Source organism: Vulpes lagopus, chromosome 10 (assembly GCF_018345385.1).
Source record: "Vulpes lagopus strain Blue_001 chromosome 10, ASM1834538v1, whole genome shotgun sequence".
Taxonomy (NCBI): domain Eukaryota; kingdom Metazoa; phylum Chordata; class Mammalia; order Carnivora; family Canidae; genus Vulpes; species Vulpes lagopus.
The window spans coordinates 59,493,361-59,514,783 of record NC_054833.1 but is presented as its reverse complement, the minus strand read 5'-3'; the positions used below and the strand labels follow the sequence as shown (position 1 = coordinate 59,514,783).

The 21,423-nt window shown below is 49.3% G+C and overlaps 1 protein-coding gene across 2 annotated transcripts; it reads right to left on the bottom strand.

The window, feature by feature from the left end:
- Positions 1-4,984: 4,984 nt before the first annotated feature.
- On the bottom strand, positions 4,985-17,917 carry ODF4 (outer dense fiber of sperm tails 4). 2 transcript variants are annotated; one of them, XM_041772929.1, is made up of 3 exons: positions 8,040-8,522; positions 5,466-5,600; positions 4,985-5,276 (listed from the first exon to the last, which is right to left on the bottom strand). In XM_041772929.1, exons 1-3 carry the CDS (start codon positions 8,512-8,514, stop codon positions 5,092-5,094), a joined length of 795 nt encoding a protein of 264 aa, XP_041628863.1. In that variant the 5' UTR covers positions 8,515-8,522; the 3' UTR covers positions 4,985-5,091. The 2 variants fall into 2 exon arrangements, 1 of the variants encoding a protein (XP_041628863.1); XR_005990458.1 differs by lacking the exons at positions 4,985-5,276; positions 8,040-8,522 and adding exons at positions 5,880-6,053; positions 15,245-17,917 and having other exon boundaries at positions 5,475-5,600.
- Between the last annotated feature and the right edge of the window lie 3,506 nt (positions 17,918-21,423).

Sequence of the window (21,423 nt, the reverse complement as noted above, 5' to 3'; positions counted from 1 at the left end):
GGAGAATTCAAATCAAAACCACAATGACTCAAAAAAAAATAAAATAAAAATAAAAATAAAAATAAAAAAACCACAATGACTCTACTAAGATGGCAAAAATTTAAAAAATGGATAAAAAAAAAAACTGTTGGCCAGGGTATAGAGAGAGTGGAATCCTTGTGTATTACTGGTGGGAAGGTAAAGTGGTACAGCTGCCATGAGAAACAGGCTCCTCGAGAAGTTTAACATAGAGCTACCACTCCCGGTTTGATACACTGGAGAATTGAAAACATGTACAGCAATGTTCATAACAGCATTATTCATAATAGCCCAAAGATAGAAACAACCCAAATGTCCATCCACTTACAAATGGATTTTTTTTTAAGATTTTATTTATTCATGAAAGACAAAGAGAGAGAGAGTGAGGCAAAGACATAGGCAGCAAGAGAAGCAGGCTCCATGCAGGAAGCCTGATGTGGGACTCGATCCCGGGACTCCAGGATCATGCCCTGGGCCGAAAGCAGGCACTCAACCATTGAGCCACCCAGGGAGCCCCACAAATGGATTTTTTCAGTATGGCATATCCAAACAATGAGATATTATTCAGCAATAAAATGGAATGAAGTACTGATACATTTTACAACATGAATGAACCTTAAAAACATTATGCTAAGCAAAAAAAAGACAGACACAAAAGGCTGCATATTGTATGATTCCATTTATATGAAATGTCCAGAATAAGCAAATGCTTAGGAACAGAAAGTAGACTAGTATTGTCCAGGGGCTGAAAAGAATGGGAAATGGGGAAAGATCAGTGAAATATTCTGGAATTATAGTGGTGATGGTTGCCCATTATGAATATACTAAAACCACTGAATTCATATACTTTAAAATGGTAAATTTTATGGCATGCTTGTTATGTCTAAAAACAAAAAACAATTTAAAAAAAACATGGAGACACAGCTGGGCAGAAATAGGACTGAGTCTTAATCAAGGAAATTTCAACATTTTTCCCCCAGCTGGATTTCAAAACTGCTATGGACCAGTGACCCCTGTATGCTCCTCATCCCTCCTCTGCCCCCTCAGTGTTATATTAGCTTCAAGTGTACAACATAGTGATTTGATAATTCTATACACTACTCAATGTTCGTTATATGTCACTGTCCCCCTTTTTAAGCAGTAACATCTGTAAAAGTTACCCCTTGACTGTCCTGCCATTGTTTTCTGGATATGTGGGGGATGGTCACATGTCTCCGTAGGTCACAGATATTCAGATTGAGAGCAACTGAACTTGAGGCATTACATCCAAAGAGCCTCATGTGTACCTGGACCTAATTTAGGTGGTGTATTGGTTTGCTGAGGCTGCCATAACAAAGTACCAGAGACTAGGTGGTTTAAACAACAGAAATTTATTTTCTCACAGTTCCAGAGGCTGGAAGTCCAAGATCAAGTGCTTGGTTTCTTTTGAAACCTCTCTGACCTGGCTTGCAGATGAGCACCTTCTTAGTAGTGCTCTTGATCCTTCCTGTGTGCATGCATATACCTGGTGTCCTTTTATGTTCCTAATCTCCTTTTCTCATAAGGACACCACTCAGGTTAAATGAAGGCCAGTCACCCATCTTAATCCCATCCTTAAATATCCCATCTCCAAATAGTTATGTTTTGAGGTACTGGGGGTTAGGGCTTCAACATCCGAATTTGGGAAGAGACACAATTGAGCCCATAGCAGATGGCTAGTATATCATAAATTCTTAAAACCTCATATTTGCCTGATGCCTCAACATCTCCACAATTAGGCTGTTAACACCTCACCAGATAGGCAGGTGCACCAGTGTGATGAGGCTGGTTCCTGCCACAAGTTCTCCTTCTTGCCCTCCCTTGGCTAAAACCTAGTAACATTCAAATGCACTAGTGAAATTCCCTCATACATTTGCTTGTATGCTCCACTCTGATCCCAATAAAGGCACTTGGCCATGGGTCCTCACTCTCTCAGCTCCGCATCTGTGTGGTTGAGTCTGATCTCTGGGCACTCCTCCTATGGGGTCTCCATGTGGAACATCATGCCTCCCTGTTCTAGGACCTGTGGATATAATGAGTCCTCCACTTTTACATACCTCTGTGAGTGCAACTTCCACAGCTTTGTTGGAATAATCCTTAAAGACCCTATGAGAAGGACTTAGTTCCTCATTTACAACACAATAGAATTCTGAACTTTTTAAAAGATTTTATTTATTCATAAGGGACACAGAGAGAGGCAGAGGGAGAACCATCCCAGGACTCGATCCCAGGCCTCCAGGACTACAATCCCAGGGGTCTTGGGACTTGATCCCAGGACCCTGGGATCACGACCTGAGCCAAAGACAGACACTCAACCACTGAGCCACCCAGGCACCCCAAATTCTGAACTTTTTGCTGGTTGACACTCTACTGGGATAAAGATTTTCAGAACCTTGAGAGAGGTGAATGTGTCTTACATGTAGGAGAAATGTAAATAATTTGGAACCAGAAGGCAGAATGTGGTAGTTTTAAAATATATCCACAGATTCTTGGTATTCTTCCCCTGGAGAGGTAAAACTTAATTCCCCTCCTCTTGAGTGCAGAGTGGATGTAATGACTGGCTTCCAACAAACAGAACATGGTGAAAGTAACTATATTTCTTCCAAGACTTGGTCATAAAGGGCACTGGCGCTTCCTCTTCTTCCTTCCTCCTCCCTTGCTCTCACTTAGATCACCACTTTGGGGGATATTAGCTCTCAACAATCTAGTAGCCCATGAAGAGACCCTTGTGGCAAGGAACTGCCAACAATCATATGAGTGAACCACAATGGAAGTAGGTCCTCCAGCCCCAGTCAAGCCTTCGGATGTCTGAAGCCCCATCTGCCATTTTGACTATAACCTCATGTGAGACCCTGAGCAAGAACCATTCAGCTAGGCTGTTCCCGGATTCCTGATCCCAGAAACTATGTCAGATAATGTAATATTTATTATTTTAGGCCATTAAGTTCAGGGTAATTTGTTATCCAGCAATAGATAATATATCATGTCTTTATCAGAGGAGGGAAATTATATACAGATTGGAAGCATAGCCCCCTTTATCTATTTATGCTACCTGCCTAGTCTCTGTAGGCATTTGAGTTTATGGCTTCTTCCAAATTACAAAATCCCTTCTCCAATTTTGTATATATAGCAGAGGTCATGACATCACTTTGTTTGATGTCCCTTCCCCCAGGATGATTAATTCAATAAGTCCTTCCATAAATCCTTGCTACCAGGGGGAAGGAGTATAAGGTGGATCATGAATGGGGATTTGTGGAATGCCTATTCTGCCCAAATTTCAAGCCCATATATTTGATTCTTCGCTCAGACCGTTTGCTTGAAACTAAGTTAGGAATTCCACTACTGGGCAGCCCTGGTGGCTCAGCAGTTTAGCACCGCCTTTGGCCCAGGGCCTGATCCTGAAGACCCGGGATCGAGTCCCATGTCGGGCTCCCTGCATGGAGCCTGCTTCCCTCTGCCTCTGTGTGTGTGTGTGTGTGTGTGTGTGTGTGTGTGTGTGATGAATAAATAAAATCTTAAAAAAAAAAAAAAGGAATTCCACTACTGCAGGTCAGGTGTAGTAAAAATAATCTTAAAAAGAGCCTCAGAACCAAATAGAAATCAGCCATACATATTAGGTTGAACCATATTAAATCACCAGCATTTAACTCCTAGAACAGCAGTATCATATGGTTCAACCTAATAATACATATCCAATCCACTCATAATTTGTCCCTTCCCTCCTCCAACTGGCTAGCATGATGGCTCCATCTGACAAAGATCAGTTATAGCTGCTGTCTTGGGAGGCCAGCCTTTCTGTACAGGATGTCTGAATCCCAACAGTCACTGCCAGCGCTGCCTGAGACAGGTGCTGCCTGTGTTCATGAAACTGAGTTTATAACCCAAAGGTGCAATTTGTCTCTTGAGCTTAGGTCTTAACTCTTAATATTTTCCTTCTTGTCATGTTTTATTACTGCTGTTACAGGATGGAGAACTTGGGAGGCTTGGGTAGAGAGCTGTAGCCAGAGCAGAGGTAGTAGTAATGGAGGTGGTAGTGATGGTGAAGGGGTGATGGAGATGGGTATGGTGGAGGTGGCACCCAGGTACAGAGCTCTGGGACTTCTCAGTCACCCGATCAGGACACAGAAGGTGGGATTGCTGCCCAACGCATACAGTACAGCCACACCCCAGGTACCTGCCTCTTACCTCGGAGCCGGTTTGCTCTTGAGTTGTTCACTATGAATAAACCAACTAGTTCATAAGTCATCTCTCGGGACACCTGGGTGGCCCAGTGGTTGATTGTCTGCCTTTAGCTCAGGGCATGATCCCAGGGTCCCAGGATCGAGTCCCACATCAGGCTCCTAGCGTGAATCCTGCTTCTCCATCTACCTGTGTCTCTGCCTCTCTGTGTCTCTCAGGAATAAATAAAATTATTATTAAAAAAATAAGGGATCCCTGGGTGGCGCAGCGGTTTGGCGCCTGCCTTTGGCCCAGGGCGCGATCCTGGAGACCCGGGATCGAATCCCATGTCGGGCTCCTGGTGCATGGAGCCTGCTTCTCCCTCTGCCTGTGTCTCTGCCTCTCTCTCTCTGTGTGTGTGACTATCTAAATAAATTTTAAAATAAAAAAAAAATAATAGTGATATCTCTCTCCTGATCAGTCCCCCTATTAACAAATGTTGAGATAGAGGGAGCAAAGTTAAAAGAGGCTTAGCTCTTGAAACATCTGTTTACAAGTGTGCTATGGTAGAAATTGGGCAAGTCTAAGAACCAAGGGGCGCCAAAAGGCTCCTAGGCAGTAACAATTGGGAAACAAAGTTGTTCTTTCTCCCTTCCTCTCCTTCTTTGAGTTGTTGTCTCAACAACAGCCAGACGTGATAAACAAGAGACAATTTATTCCACATCACACATGCTGTAAGGAGGCCAGAACAAGGAGGAGAAGCACAAAGATGACCTAATGTCCTCCCTCTCTAGTTCCTTGCAGTGATGAAATCCAATCCCCCCAAGGCTGTGAGAAAGGATGAGGACAGGGATTCAGGTGAATGGGCACAACATGGTGCCAGGATTTCCAACAAGGCTACAGAGATCCATTCTTTTGCTCAGGATTCAGGATTTCCCCCTGCTTAATCGAGGTGTTTGAGACCATCAGCTTCTTCAGAAGGTTTTGTTTGGGGCTGGAGCTGTTGCTGCAAAACACGGTGCCACAGGGATGGTTCATAATCACACTCCAGAAATGTTTATGGTTGAAGTAGCAAAGGGCAGCTGGAAAAGCACAAAGGGATGGGGAAGAGGAAATTTGAAGAACAGGAGGAAAGTGGCCAGTGAGGTGAAGCCAAAGGGAAGATAAATCCCCAAGACCCTGTCCCTGGGCATCGCCAGCCCCGTCCCTGCACACTTCCTCTGCCATTAATCACCCGAGTCCCCTGCTCCCAGGGCCCTCAGGCCACTCACCACAGGTGACATAGAGGAAAAACACCAGCCAGCCTATGAAATAGCTCCAGCCGATGGGGATTGATAAATTCTTCTTCAACTCAAAGATCCAGAGGTTAATAGGGAACAACAGGAGGGTGAAGAAAATAAGGATAACTAGGAGACAAGAACCAGAGAGATCTTATCCTTACCTAAGGATCCCACAGGGATTCTCCCTCACTTGTTGGGCCGCAGCCACAAACCACCATCAACCCCTCCAACCCCACCTCTCCAAGGACTGGGAAATGATGGAACTCAGTTCTCCATGACTACCAGTTCTGTTCAGCCATCACCCCTCAAACCCCTTCTGCACCCCTAAAGAAAGGAAGAGGGAGAAGTGCCCAGGAAGATGTGGTTTGGGAGAAACTAAGGACCATTTCCAGAGCCAGGGGATACCTTCAAAGAAGCTCATGATTGTCCCAATCCAGCTAAAGAAAGGCAGTCTCTGAAGACCAGGTAGGTACGGCAGGTGCAGCCAGATGGTGAAGACAAAGCCCAGCCCCAGAGCCAGGCAGAAGGTTATAATGGCCACCCCAAAGACTGGGTGATTCGTCCACAGCTTAAAACTATCTGTAGAAAACAAGAAAATAGAACGAACTTAGGATTCACAGAGGAAAAAAAGTCATCTGGTGAACATGAGAAAAAGTTAACTGAAGAAATGCACATTTTTCTTAAAGATTTATCTATTTCTTTGAGAGAGCTTGCAGAGGGAGGGGCGGAGGGAGAGAGAGATTCTAGCAGACTCCTCACTGAGCGCAGAGCTCATTGACATGGGGCTCAATCTCGAGACCCTGAGATCAGGAGCTGAGCTGAAATCAAGAGTCAGACGCTTAACCGACTGAGCCACCTGGGCATCCCAGAAATGTGCATGTGAGATAACAATGGAATATCACTTTCACTCATTATTTAGGCCAGGATTCTTGATATGGAGATTGTTTGATAATCCCAACCATACAAAAATGGAAAACGGACAGAGGACTTGAACTATAATTCTCAAAAGAAGAAATACAAAAGTCCGATATACCCATTAAGCTCCATACAAAGAATCGCAAAGTAAATGTGACTTGGTAATCTATCAAATAAGCAAAGATGGAGACAAAATTGACGATACCTGGTATAGGAAAAGATTTAGAGAGAAGAGGCGCTCTCACACACTACCACAGGCAGTGTTCTGATGAGTCATCTGGCACAAAATATCAGAAATAATGTAAATGGTTAAGGCCACTTGACTCAACAATGCTTCTTGGATTTTATGGTAAGGAAATAATCCAAAAGTGGCACTAAAATCTGTGTTCAGGGATCTTCTTCTTTTTTTTTTTTTTTTATTTATTTATGATAGTCACAGAGAGAGAGAGAGAGAGAGGCAGAGACACAGGCAGAGGGAGAAGCAGGCTCCATGCACTGGGAGGCCGACGTGGGATTCGATCCCGAGTCTCCAGGATCGCGCCCTGGGCCAAAGGCAGGCGCTAAACCGCTGCGCCACCCAGGGATCCCTCAGGGATCTTCTTTACACAGATACTTATATGTCCAAGGAGAGACTTGTTAAATATACTGTACCCATACGTTGGATCATTGTGTGTTCATTTGAAAAGGATATGGGGGGGATGCCTGGGTGGCTCAGCAGTTGAGCATCTGCCTTCAGCCCAGGGCATGATCCTGGCGTCCCGGGATTGAGTCCCGCATCCGGCTCCCTGCATGGAGCCTGCTTCTCCCTCTGCCTGCGTCTCTGCCTCTCTCTCCTTGTGTCTCTCATGAATAAATAAAATATAAAAAATAAATAAAAAGGATATGGGGGTGCATCTGGGAGGCACAGTTGGGTAAGCATCCGACTCTTGGTTTGGGATCAGGTCATGATCTCAGGGTGGTGAGATTAAGCCCCAAGTCAGGCTCTGCTCTCAGCATGGAGCCTGTTTGAGATTCTCTCTCTCTCTCTCTCTCTAATAAATAAATAAATATTTTTTTAAAAATATGATAGGGACACCTGGGTGGCTCAGTGATTGAGCACCTGCCTTCAGCTCAGGGCATGACCCTGGGGTCCTGGAATCGAGTCCCACATCGCGCTCCCGGCAGGGACCCTGCTTCTCCCTCTGCCTGTGTCTCTGCCTGTGTGTGTGTGTATGTCTCTCATGAATAAATAAATAAAATCTTAAAAAATAATAATAATATGATAGATGTTTGTCTCCAAACAAGAGTCTTTTTTTCTTTCTTCTTTCTTCTTCTTCTTTTTTTAATGTTAAGAGCATGAAGACCTGGAACAGAGATCCAAAGCTCTGCTTTGGCGCAAGAGCTGAGAAAGCAGCCTGGGAGCCGGGACTAGAACCGGCAGTGAAAGGCCACAGGATGCTGGGAAGGAAAGACAAGGAAACCCAGAGCTGGCCCAGAGCAGCAGAAACTGCGGCAGAGGGGGAAAGCAGGCTGGCACCAGGGCCAGGGCCAGGGAGGGTAGAGCAGCCTGCGGACTCCTCCCCAAGCTCTGGCGCCCTGCAAGCCTAGAGGATGGAAATTCCCCCTGACAGCCGGGCCCTGGGGTGGGGTGGGGGGCGCAGAGGGGCCCACCTTTCCCGTTCTCCGAGGGGAAACAGCTCTTCAGCCTGCAGATCTGCAGGAGCCCCATGGACATGACGTGGGCTGACGTGTAGATGCCGGTGCTGACGTTGCGCGGCCAGCGCTGGTAGAAGCGGCTCCGGGAGGGGTGCAGCCACCTCTTGGAGAAGACCATGACCAGCAGCAGGGCGAAGGCCAGGAGGCTGAGCTCCGAGGCACCCACCTGCGCTATCCAGCGGGAGCTGTGCGTGATCCTCCACCACATGGGCAGCACAGAGATCCTCCGTGGCTCGGAGCAGTGCTCCCCGCACGCCTGCCCGTTGTGGTCCGGGCCCGACAGCCGGTTCTGCACCTTCACCTCCTGCTCTAGACTCCACTCCTCCTTGTCCTGCTTCCCAGCCCCCCGCTTCTTTTCCAGGTCTCTGTTGCTCATCCTTTCTTCGCCCCCCATCCCAGGGAGCTCGCCCCTAAAGTCCGCAGCCCGCATCCTGAACACCCACCATCTCCCCTTGTCTCCTCCACCCCATCTCCCCCCTCCCCCGCCGGGCACAGTGGTCCCTCATCTTTTAAATATTTTTCTCTAGCAGAGCACTTTGCATCGCAGGGCCTGGCATCTGGGAAAGACCCACTCAGTAGGACAGGGGCTGTAACTGCCATGGAATATTCCCGACCCCAGGGGAGGGGGAGGCGGGAAGGGGGGAGTGTCAAGTGGGGGAGGGGCCCACCGTGGCAGCCCCAGTCCTAAGAGCCAGCCAGGGACCCCACAATCTGAAATTTTTTTCTAACCTCCCTTTTAAGTTACAGGTAAATGATTCAGAGACCCCTGGGGGCAGCCTGATGGTAGTGGCTTCTAGACCTCAGACCCCAGAAGCTCTCCCCAGGGAAAAAGCCTTTCAGATTTGGGATGTGAGTTTGAATCCCACCGAGTTGGTTTACTCTGTGGAGGCAGTGATACATGGGGTGAAGAACACAGGTTTGGGGCTCCAGTTGACACAGAGAAGACCATGGGCCTGTGAACCTGCCTATAGCCTATAGCTTCTGCATCTGTCAGTTTACTGATCTGTAACACAGGGACAGTGAAACTTGGTTTGAATATTAAATGAAGAGGCATGAGGGATCCCTGGGTGGCTCAGCGGTTTAGCTCTGGCCTTTGGCCCAGGGCGCAATCCTGGAGTCCCGGGATGGAGTCCTCCCGCGTCGGGCTCCTGGCATGGACCCTGCTTCTCCCTCCTCCTGTGTCTCTGCCTCTCTCTCTCTCTCTCTCTCTCTAGGTCTATCATGAATAAATAAATAAATAAATCAAGGGGCGCCTGGGTGCTCAGTGGTTGAACGTCCACCTTCAGCTCAGGTCATCACTCTGGGGTCCTGGGATCGAGCCCTGCATCAGGCTCCCTGCTCAGCAGGGGCCTGCTTCTCACTCTGTCTCCCCACCCCACCCTCTTGTACTCACTCTGTCTGTCAAATAAATAAATCTTTTAAAAGATGAATATCACATGAGATAATAAAAGACACTCATGTCTTCATATTAAATTCCCAGAAAGTGATAGTGGTTATTATTACCTTATGATTTTTTAAAAGATTTTATTTATTTATTAGAAAGAGAGAGAGCACAGGGTGGGGGCGAGGGAGAGGGAGAGGCAGGCTCCCCGGGATCAGGACCAGACCTGAAGGCAGCGCTTAAGAGGCTGAGCCCCCAGGCGCCCCTAACAAGCAGTTCTAACAGCATGGGAGAACCTTGGAAATACAATGTTTCCTGAAAGACATTAACTCCTAAAAGACTACACTGTAAATATGATATAGTTTGTATAGAGCTGGTCAACAAACACAACTAAGCAAAACATTGTTTAGGCACACATACTGCTATGATTGCACGTGAGGTTTTAAAAAAATCAGCAGAGGGACACCCAGCTGGCTCAGTGGGAGCAGCATGCAACTCTTGATTTTGAGGTCGTGAGTTCGAGCATTGGACATAGAGATCACTTAGAAATAAATAAATAAATAAATAAATAAATAAATAAATAAATAAATATTTTTAAAACAATAAAAATGAATATCAGTGGCATCTGGGTGGCTCAGTCGGTTAAGCACCCGACTCTTAATTTCAGCTCAGGTGGTGATCTCAGGGTGGTGAGATCAAGCCATGCCTGGGGCTTGGTGCTGGGGGTGGAACATGCTTAAGATTCTCTCTCTCTCCCTTTCCCTCTGCTCCTCCCCACCCCTCTCTAAATATTTTTTTCTATTTTATTTATTTATTCATGAGAGACACAGAGAGAGAGAGGCAGAGAGAGAAGCAGGCTCCCTGCGGGGAGCCCAATGTAGGACTTGATCCCAGGACCCCAGGATCATGACCTGAGCCAAAGACAGATGCTCAACCCCTGAGCCACTCAGGCATCCCTTTCTTTTTATTTTAAATGAAGCTGGATTGAAGTTTTGAATCTTATAATTTTGAGTCTACATTACTAGCAATCGTACCACTGAGCCACCCAGGTATCCCCAAATAATAAACTTTTCAAAATATGAATAAAAAGCAAAAATCAGTGGACTAATAAATGCAAAATATAGAACAGTGGTTATTTCCCAGAAGAGGCAAGGGAATGTGACAGGGAGGAAGGGAGAATGGCACTGGTACCTACATGTTATTGATAATAGGTTATCAGTTCCTGAGTCAGGTGATTGATGCACAAGTATTCATTATATAATAATCACTTATAACTAACATATAATTCATGCGATCCTGTGAATGTATCAGGTATTGTTTTCCAAAAGGTAATGAAAAGTAGTCTAAGAAAGGAAATGCAATCTTAGCGATTATTAGGTCTGCAATGAAAGCTATTTATGTGGTCACAATATCTAAGGTAAACACTGTTAATTGAGTTTCGACTTTTAGAATCAACAGATAGACAAAGCACGGAAGACTTAACTATGGCCACAAAAGTAAACATGGCTGTTATCAGCCTTGATGCCATCCAAGTAAATGCTTAAAAGAGGTAAACTGGCAGGTGGAAGGACGAGAAGAGAGCGGAAGGGAAGGGTGGGGGACCTGATAACAGGGTCTCCACAGAAAGCTGTGCAGGATGTGCACTGCACAAGCACACACACAGAGCTTGGATGGCGGTGGGGAGGGAGAACTGAGGTCCAGTCTGCTCAATAACTGACATCCCTCCAAGGGGGCCCCCTGACCTGGAGGAAGAGGCACTTTGTTGGGTATCTCGTAAAGATGCAACTCCCCCAAGACAACCACTCCAACATCTATTCAGAGGGGCTGCGTGTCAACCACAAGGGTGGAGGCACAGAGGGGCCTCACAGGCCGACAGCAGGCCTGTACACACAGCGACGTGATTGTGTATCAGTGGGAGTTGTCTGGTCACAAGCAGGAACCCAGACTAAGTCAGGCAAAAAGAATGTCTTGGGGCAAAAGTGAGAGAACACAGACTCGGACAGGAAGTCGAGGGTCCAGGCTAGAACTAAGCAGGAGTGGGGCGCACGGGTGAATCATTACAGGAGCTGGCCCTCTGCCCACAGTACACCCCTAGCCCCCTCCATCCTTGTCTATTCCTGGTCGGGATTCCAAATCCCACAGTCTGCCTGGCCTCAACGGGGTTACGTGTCCACCTCTGAGGTGGGAAGGTGGACACCCTGGCCGACAGCCCACCAGAGCCACATGGACTTGGAGAGGGACAGTTCTACAAAAGAAAGGAAGCCAAGCGGTCAAAATATAATGATAATTTGGGACTCAGAAGGTGGAGCTTGTGACTCTTGAAATTGAGGTTGTGAGTTCAAGCCCCACGTTGGGGCTTGAACCTGTAGAGGTTACTTTTTTTTTAAGATTTTTATTTATTTATTCATGAGAGACAGAGAGAGGGGTAGAGGCAGAGGGAGAAGCAGGCTCCTTGCTGAGCAGGGAGCCGATGCAGGGCCCCATCCCAGTACCTCAATATCATAATCTGAGCCGCAGGCAGATGTTTAACTGACTAAGCCACCCAGATGCCCTAGGTGTAGAGATGATAGATTATAGATGATAGATAGATAGATAGATAGATAGATAGATAGATAGATATATGTAATGATAACTTGCTGGCACAGGTACAGAGTGGAAGCGGAATGGAGTGCCAGGCCTGGAGATTTCTGAAAAGGAAAGTGCCCACCATCCGACCTGACAGCATGCGTGCTTGGACATCCCGGATGGGACAATAGCCTCTTGGTGACCACGGGCAGGGCTGACCTGGAGACTGTGGACTCAGACTCACACAGGCTTATTTGTCGCTCCTCATCGGTCCACAGGGATTTGCTCTGCTGTCTCTACAACCCCCAGAAACAGTCCTACCCCAAGCTGGCTCTCCCTGCTGCACACACCAGTGCAAATCTCCTTTGCGGTGAGCTCCTGGGCCCCTGGTGTTGCTAGAATATGTCAACAGCCAGTGTCCATGAGCTGCAAGGTGGCTTCCCTTTTATGTCTGTGAAAGCCATTGTTGGTTTTTCCTCAAATTCTAGTGTGTGTTAAGGACCCAGACATCCCGTTACAACGCAGGTGCCACACTTCTAACAAGCTTCTAGGTGGTGTCCATGCTGCTGGTCTGATGATCACACACTGAGAAAATCTGGGTTGCCAGGCCACCTTCCCCAAGATGTCCCTTGACCTCCAGACTTTGGACACATGTGAAAACAATGGGCACACCTGCTTGTCAGTGTGTCCCACTTGCTTGGTTCTGCCTCTGTGAGAAACTCCATTGTCTTATATAAACCAGCTGAACAGAAATAGAAAGAAAAACATCGCTGCTTACAACAAAGCAAGAAGTGACTGCGAAATTAAGAATTTCTGCCCTCTGAAAAAACACAGTTACCAGAATGAAAAAGACAATCCACTGAATGGGAGAAAATATTTTCAAATCACATATCTGATAAAGGACATATAGCTAGAATATATAAAGAACTCTCAAAATGCAAAAATGAGAAAATAAACCACCTGTTTTTTTTCAAAAGCCGAGAGTTTCGAACACCAAAGAAGATACACAAATGGCCAATAAACGTTTGAAAAGATACTCAGAATCATTAGTTGTTAGAAAATCTGCTGAGCAAGGATCCCAATGCAGGGCTCAATCCCAGGACCTGAGATCATGACCTGAGCCCAAGGCAGACACTTAACTGACTGAGCCCCCCAGATGCTCCTTGGTGTTGTTTTTCTTTTTTTAAGACTTTTTAAAATTTTTAAGCAATCTCTGTACCCAGTGTGGGGCTTGAACTCACAATCCCAAGACCAAAAGTTGCACGCTTTCCTGACTAAGCCAGCCAGGTGCCCCCCCCCAGTTTTTAGTAAACTTAAACATACACTTACCATGTGACTCAGCAGTGCCACTCCTAGGTGTGTACCCAAGTGAAATGATAGTTGTGTTTGTACAAAAACCTGTATAAGAATAGTTGTAGGGCAGTCCCCGTGACTCAGCGGCTTAGCGCCGCCTTCGACCCACGGCGTGATCCTAGAGACCTGGGATTGAGTCCCACGTTGGGCTCCCTGCATGGAGCCTGCTTCTCCCTCTGCCTGTCTCTCTCTCTCTCTCTCTCTCTCTCTCTGTGTGTGTGTGTGTGTGTGTGTGTGTCTCTCTGAATAAATAAATAAAAATCTTTTAAAAACAACAACAACAAAAAAGAATAGTTGTAATGGGGGCACCTGGGTGGCTTGGTGAGTTAAGCATCTGCCTTCAGTTCCAGGTCATGACCCTGGGTTCCTGGGATTGAGCCCCTAGTCAGGCTCCCTGCTCAGCAAGGAGTCTGCTTCTCCCTCTCTCTCTGCTGCTCCCCCTGCTTGTGCTCTCTCTCTCTCAAATAAATAAAATATTTTTAAAATGTTTTTAAAAAGAATATTCATAATGGCTTTATTTGTAATCACTTAAAACTAAAAACAACCCAGATGCCCCTCCATTAGGGAACAGACAAACTCTGATATACCCGGACAGCGAAATATCACTCAGCGATAAAGAGTAATGAAGTACATGGATGCATCTCAAATACATTTAGCGAAATAGCCAGACTTGAAAGGCTACCTACTGTATGATTCCATTTATATGATATCATAGAAAAGGCAAAGCTACAGAGGACAGAAAACAGATCGGGGTTGCCAGAAGCTGGAATTGAGGAAGAGGTTCACCACATGGGAGCACAAGAGGGCTTTAGGGGGTGATGGAAGGCTTTTGGTTCTCCATCATGATGGTGGTTACATGACTATCTATATACGTTTGTCAAAAATCTCAGGACTTTACACTAGAAAGGGCGAATGTCTCTGTATGTAAATTGTACCTTAAAAATATGCCCTGGGGCACCTAGGTGGCTCAGTAGTCAAGTGTCTGCCTTGGGCTTAGGTCGTGATCTCAGGGTCCCGGGATCGAGTCCCACATCCGGCTCCCCACAGGGAGCCTGCTTCTTCCTCTGCCTGTGTCTCTGCCTCTCTGTGTCTCTCGTGAATAGATAAATAAAATATTTTAAATATATATATATATACCCTAGTAATGCATAGAATTATTGAATGACTATATTGTACCCCTAAAACTAATTGAACATGTAGGTTAACCATAATGGAATTTAAATAAAAACAAATAAAAATGAAATATATATATCTTTTATTTTTTTAAAGATTTATTTATTTATTTATTTATTTATTTATTTATTTATTTATTTATGATAGACAGAGAGAGAGAGAAGCAGAGACACGGGAGGAGGGAGAAACAGGCTCCATGCCAGGAGCCCGATGCAGGACTCAATTCCAGGACTCCAGGATCACGCCCTGGGCCAAAGGCAGGCGCTAAACCACTGAGCCACCCAGGGATCCCCTATATATATATCTTTTAAAAAGAGAGGAGATTATATTTTACAAATAGCAAAAAAAAAAAGTGACATCTGTGTTCTCTGGAGGGTGGGTGGCATAATTCCCATCGAGATTTAGGTTAGTGCTTCACAGACAGAAGAGTGAAGCCAAGAACCATGCCCCAGACCTCGATGGTGATGAAGGCGAAGCTGACGTGTGAAGCTTCTGCTGGGGCCCAGAACACAGTGGGAGATGGAGACGGCGGGGGCGGCGGGGGGGGGGGGCAGGGGCACGAGCGGGGTGGGGCAGGGGAACCCCCGGGATGCCCAGGGAGAAGGTGCCCTGAGGATGCACCCGCAGCCGGAGCCTCAACCCCTGAGGGATCCCCGTCAGGGGCAGGCCACCCTGCGGCCCTCCCTACCTTGAGCAGGAGGAGAGCCCTGGGAACTGGGAACCGGTGCCAGGGACCCGGGGAGGGGAGCCCTCCCAGCGCTGCACTGCAGGTGCAGGTCTGCGCAGAGGGGCGGGGCGGGGAGTGCCTGTCATGGAGCCCGGAGGAGGGGCTAGCCACGCGCCTCCTAGGCCTGGCCTGGGCGCTCTGGGGCCGCTGGGTGGGGAGTCCGCAGTTTGGTCTGGGCGTACTGGGGAGCCAGGCAGGTGAGGAGCGGTGGGAGGACGTGTCCTCCGGCACCGGGTGGCATGCCTGCCTGGCGAGCTGGCCAAGCCTGAGAGCAGGAGCCATCGCCATCAGTACCCCTGTTGCTGAAGAGAGAAGGCGAGCCCTGCGAGGAAGGAGGGAGGGAGGGGGACAGAGATGCCAGGCTGAGGAGCACTGGACAAGATCGCAGGGAGTGGACGGGAGGGCTCGGTGGGGCTAGGAGAGGAGGGGAGAGCTAGCCAGCCGGCTCTGCAGAGAAGGGGGCACAGCTCCTCTCATCCACCTGTTCCTTGTGGCCATGACCCTCTGCCACCACGATGTTGACCAGATGCCGTCAAAGGGTCAGTGCAAGGACCCATCAGCGCCCTTTCCTATCTTCAGGATAGATTCCCCAGAAGTCTCACATAGGAGCCCGGCTGTGGGTAGAGGAAGGGCTTATTGACTGGCAGAGAGACTCTCCCCCCGCCAGGAGCCCAGCTTTCTCACTGTCCCCACCTGCACCTCATTGCCTCAGGTGCCACCTCTGTCACCTCCCCACAATCCAGCCTCATTTCTTGTCCCATCCACACTCTCCATCCTGCACCGTGGTCCTCACTGCCCACCTCCACCCTTTCCCAGCTCCGGCGGTGCTTCATGCCGGGAAACGTGAAGGAGCGTGTGCACCAGCTCCCTTCTATGACCACTGTCGCCTCTTCCTGGACTTCAGTCTCCCTCTTGCCACCTCTCGAAGGCTCTTTGCCCAGATCTTCCCAGGGCTGCTTCCTTCTTGTCCTTCCTGAAATGCGGGCTCCTTGAGGGCAGGACCCTGGTCCTTTTCATCTCTGTATCCCCATGTCCTAGAACAGCGCCTGGTACAGAGAAGGCACTCCAGAAACAGGTGTAGGATTGGATTGCATCACACAGAGGTTCTCCCGGTCCCCCAGCCCCAGGCCCCAGCAAACTGACCCTCGGTCTCAGAGAATCTCTTTCCGAGCAGCCCCATCCGCTTCCAAAGCCACATTTGGAAACCACCCTTCCTTTAAGCACACATTCTGCTCACTGCAGGACCGCCAACATTTATTGAGGGTTTCTGGTATGCCAGGCACTGTGCAAAGTCCCGGATGGCCAAATGCCAGTCACTTTCTCCCTCCCCGCCTTCCCAGAGTCTTTGCATCTCCTATGGCTGGCGTGCAGTTGCTGTCCTGGGCTGGCTGCCATATATGAGCTGAAGGGACAGCGGGACGGCCCAGCTCAGGGAAGGCCTGGTGCAAGGCCAAGGTCCTCCCTCGCCAGCAGCTGTCGGCTCCGCGCTGGCTCAATCCCTCCCCTCCTTCTGGCATCAGGACAGTTTCTCCCCTGGAAGGAGATGCTGGGGGGGCAGGGGGCACCACACTGGCTCTCTGTGCTCCCTCCACTGTTTGGCCCAGTGTTGCTGGTGAGACGTCCAGGATGGAGGCAGGAGAGCCTTCACTGGCCAGCCCGCGAGCCATAGCTCCTGTTTCTTCACCCAAACCTGGGGCCCAAAGCCAGTCCAAAGCTCAGAGGCTGGATAACTGGTGCCAGTTCAGGCAGGTGGGAGGCCGAGTCTGGGGCGAGGAAGCTTCAGGGGGCTTCAGGCCGCAGCTACTGGCCGTCTTCATGTCCTCAGGCTCCTCCACTGGGCTGCGTGGCCGGTCCGCAGCTTCGCCCTCCAGCTGCTGTGGGTCCCTGGCCCAGAACTCAGGCTGCTCATCCCCGACTCTAGCCACACCCAGCACATCCCTCTTGAGCTCAGATCTCCTGTCTCCTTGGAGAAAATAATAAGAAAAGCAGGGGGTGAAGAAAGAAATGGAGCACTCAGTCATCTGGGAGGGGGCGAGACCACACACACACATCACGTCCAGCAGGACCACCTGCCCTGATACATAGAGACCTGTGCACACGCGCACACACACTGACTCTCAGACACACGCTCTGGATCCTTCTAGGAGAAAGGAAGTGGCTTGAGAGGGCAGAGGGGTCACCCCAGGAATGGAACCCAGCGCTCCCCATACCCGAAGGGCAGGACAGTCATTGCTACAGAACCAAGCAGGGTCACCACCCGCCTCTTGGGCCCAGAGCACCACCCTGCTCGTTGCTGTTGGCTAGTTTATCCTCAGACTTTGTCTCCGTTTGTAAAACTCTATTGACCCAGCTTGGTCTTCACGGCTGTGAGCGGAGCAGAGATACTCCTGGGCCAGTGGCTCGGCCAGCTCAGCACCATTGGCTGCTCTGTCTCCGTGGGCCACCCACTCGAGCCATCCTCAGTCTCCATCACCGGTGGGCCCAGCAGCCTTGTTTTCATGGGCTCCTCCTCCTGAAGCTCAGTCCCTTTTGGTGGCCAAGAGAGGTAGCTTTTCCACTGACAGCTAATCCGGTAAGATGGACAAGCTTGGTCCTCTCCGCGCGCACCAGGTGCCGGCTGTCCCAACCTGTGACCGCCACCCGCCGCTGCCACCCAGCCTGCATTAGGGTGGGGGGGCACTGGAAGAGCCTGAAGAGGGGTCCAACAGCCTCAAGGAGCCTCTGGTGCTGGCGCAGGTGCTTCCTCCTTTCGTGTTCTCCTGTGACTTCACACACCAACTGGGCAGGGAAGGCCCCAGGAAACCCCTTCAGCCAGCCTGGGGAAGGAGAGATAAGAGGCCCAAGTGGAGCCAAGGCAAGGGAGAGGAAGGAAAGGAAGGGGGTCTGATGGGGTCTAATGCCCAAGGGTCACAGTGAGTGTGGGGATCACTGGAGAAGCCTGGAGCATCAGAAGATGTCCCAAGACCAAAAGTTGCACGCTTTCCTGACTAAGCCAGCCAGGTGCCCCCCCCCCAGTTTTTAGTAAAACTTAAACATACACTTACCATGTGACTCAGCAGTGCCACTCCTAGGTGTGTACCCAAGTGAAATGATAGTTGTGTTTGTACAAAAACCTGTATAAGAATAGTTGTAGGGCAGTCCCCGTGACCTCAGCGGCTTAGCGCCGCCTTCGACCCACGGCGTGATCCTAGAGACCTGGGATTGAGTCCCACGTTGGGCTCCCCTGCATGGAGCCTGCTTCTCCCTCTGCCTGTCTCTCTCTCTCTCTCTCTCTCTCTCTCTGTGTGTGTGTGTGTGTGTGTGTGTGTCTCTCTGAATAAATAAATAAAAATCTTTTAAAAACAACAACAACAAAAAAGAATAGTTGTAATGGGGGCACCTGGGTGGCTTGGTGAGTTAAGCATCTGCCTTCAGTTCCAGGTCATGACCCTGGGTTCCTGGGATTGAGCCCCTAGTCAGGCTCCCTGCTCAGCAAGGAGTCTGCTTCTCCCTCTCTCTCTGCTGCTCCCCCTGCTTGTGCTCTCTCTCTCTCAAATAAATAAAATATTTTTAAAATGTTTTTAAAAAGAATATTCATAATGGCTTTATTTGTAATCACTTAAAACTAAAAACAACCCAGATGCCCCTCCATTAGGGAACAGACAAACTCTGATATACCCGGACAGCGAAATATCACTCAGCGATAAAGAGTAATGAAGTACATGGATGCATCTCAAATACATTTAGCGAAATAGCCAGACTTGAAAGGCTACCTACTGTATGATTCCATTTATATGATATCATAGAAAAGGCAAAGCTACAGAGGACAGAAAACAGATCGGGGTTGCCAGAAGCTGGAATTGAGGAAGAGGTTCACCACATGGGAGCACAAGAGGGCTTTAGGGGGTGATGGAAGGCTTTTGGTTCTCCATCATGATGGTGGTTACATGACTATCTATATACGTTTGTCAAAAATCTCAGGACTTTACACTAGAAAGGGCGAATGTCTCTGTATGTAAATTGTACCTTAAAAATATGCCCTGGGGCACCTAGGTGGCTCAGTAGTCAAGTGTCTGCCTTGGGCTTAGGTCGTGATCTCAGGGTCCCGGGATCGAGTCCCACATCCGGCTCCCCACAGGGAGCCTGCTTCTTCCTCTGCCTGTGTCTCTGCCTCTCTGTGTCTCTCGTGAATAGATAAATAAAATATTTTAAATATATATATATATACCCTAGTAATGCATAGAATTATTGAATGACTATATTGTACCCCTAAAACTAATTGAACATGTAGGTTAACCATAATGGAATTTAAATAAAAACAAATAAAAATGAAATATATATATCTTTTATTTTTTTAAAGATTTATTTATTTATTTATTTATTTATTTATTTATTTATTTATTTATGATAGACAGAGAGAGAGAGAAGCAGAGACACGGGAGGAGGGAGAAACAGGCTCCATGCCAGGAGCCCGATGCAGGACTCAATTCCAGGACTCCAGGATCACGCCCTGGGCCAAAGGCAGGCGCTAAACCACTGAGCCACCCAGGGATCCCCTATATATATATCTTTTAAAAAGAGAGGAGATTATATTTTACAAATAGCAAAAAAAAAAAGTGACATCTGTGTTCTCTGGAGGGTGGGTGGCATAATTCCCATCGAGATTTAGGTTAGTGCTTCACAGACAGAAGAGTGAAGCCAAGAACCATGCCCCAGACCTCGATGGTGATGAAGGCGAAGCTGACGTGTGAAGCTTCTGCTGGGGCCCAGAACACAGTGGGAGATGGAGACGGCGGGGGCGGCGGGGGGGGGGCAGGGGCACGAGCGGGGTGGGGCAGGGGAACCCCCGGGATGCCCAGGGAGAAGGTGCCCTGAGGATGCACCCGCAGCCGGAGCCTCAACCCCTGAGGGATCCCCGTCAGGGGCAGGCCACCCTGCGGCCCTCCCTACCTTGAGCAGGAGGAGAGCCCTGGGAACTGGGAACCGGTGCCAGGGACCCGGGGAGGGGAGCCCTCCCAGCGCTGCACTGCAGGTGCAGGTCTGCGCAGAGGGGCGGGGCGGGGAGTGCCTGTCATGGAGCCCGGAGGAGGGGCTAGCCACGCGCCTCCTAGGCCTGGCCTGGGCGCTCTGGGGCCGCTGGGTGGGGAGTCCGCAGTTTGGTCTGGGCGTACTGGGGAGCCAGGCAGGTGAGGAGCGGTGGGAGGACGTGTCCTCCGGCACCGGGTGGCATGCCTGCCTGGCGAGCTGGCCAAGCCTGAGAGCAGGAGCCATCGCCATCAGTACCCCTGTTGCTGAAGAGAGAAGGCGAGCCCTGCGAGGAAGGAGGGAGGGAGGGGGACAGAGATGCCAGGCTGAGGAGCACTGGACAAGATCGCAGGGAGTGGACGGGAGGGCTCGGTGGGGCTAGGAGAGGAGGGGAGAGCTAGCCAGCCGGCTCTGCAGAGAAGGGGGCACAGCTCCTCTCATCCACCTGTTCCTTGTGGCCATGACCCTCTGCCACCACGATGTTGACCAGATGCCGTCAAAGGGTCAGTGCAAGGACCCATCAGCGCCCTTTCCTATCTTCAGGATAGATTCCCCAGAAGTCTCACATAGGAGCCCGGCTGTGGGTAGAGGAAGGGCTTATTGACTGGCAGAGAGACTCTCCCCCCGCCAGGAGCCCAGCTTTCTCACTGTCCCCACCTGCACCTCATTGCCTCAGGTGCCACCTCTGTCACCTCCCCACAATCCAGCCTCATTTCTTGTCCCATCCACACTCTCCATCCTGCACCGTGGTCCTCACTGCCCACCTCCACCCTTTCCCAGCTCCGGCGGTGCTTCATGCCGGGAAACGTGAAGGAGCGTGTGCACCAGCTCCCTTCTATGACCACTGTCGCCTCTTCCTGGACTTCAGTCTCCCTCTTGCCACCTCTCGAAGGCTCTTTGCCCAGATCTTCCCAGGGCTGCTTCCTTCTTGTCCTTCCTGAAATGCGGGCTCCTTGAGGGCAGGACCCTGGTCCTTTTCATCTCTGTATCCCCATGTCCTAGAACAGCGCCTGGTACAGAGAAGGCACTCCAGAAACAGGTGTAGGATTGGATTGCATCACACAGAGGTTCTCCCGGTCCCCCAGCCCCAGGCCCCAGCAAACTGACCCTCGGTCTCAGAGAATCTCTTTCCGAGC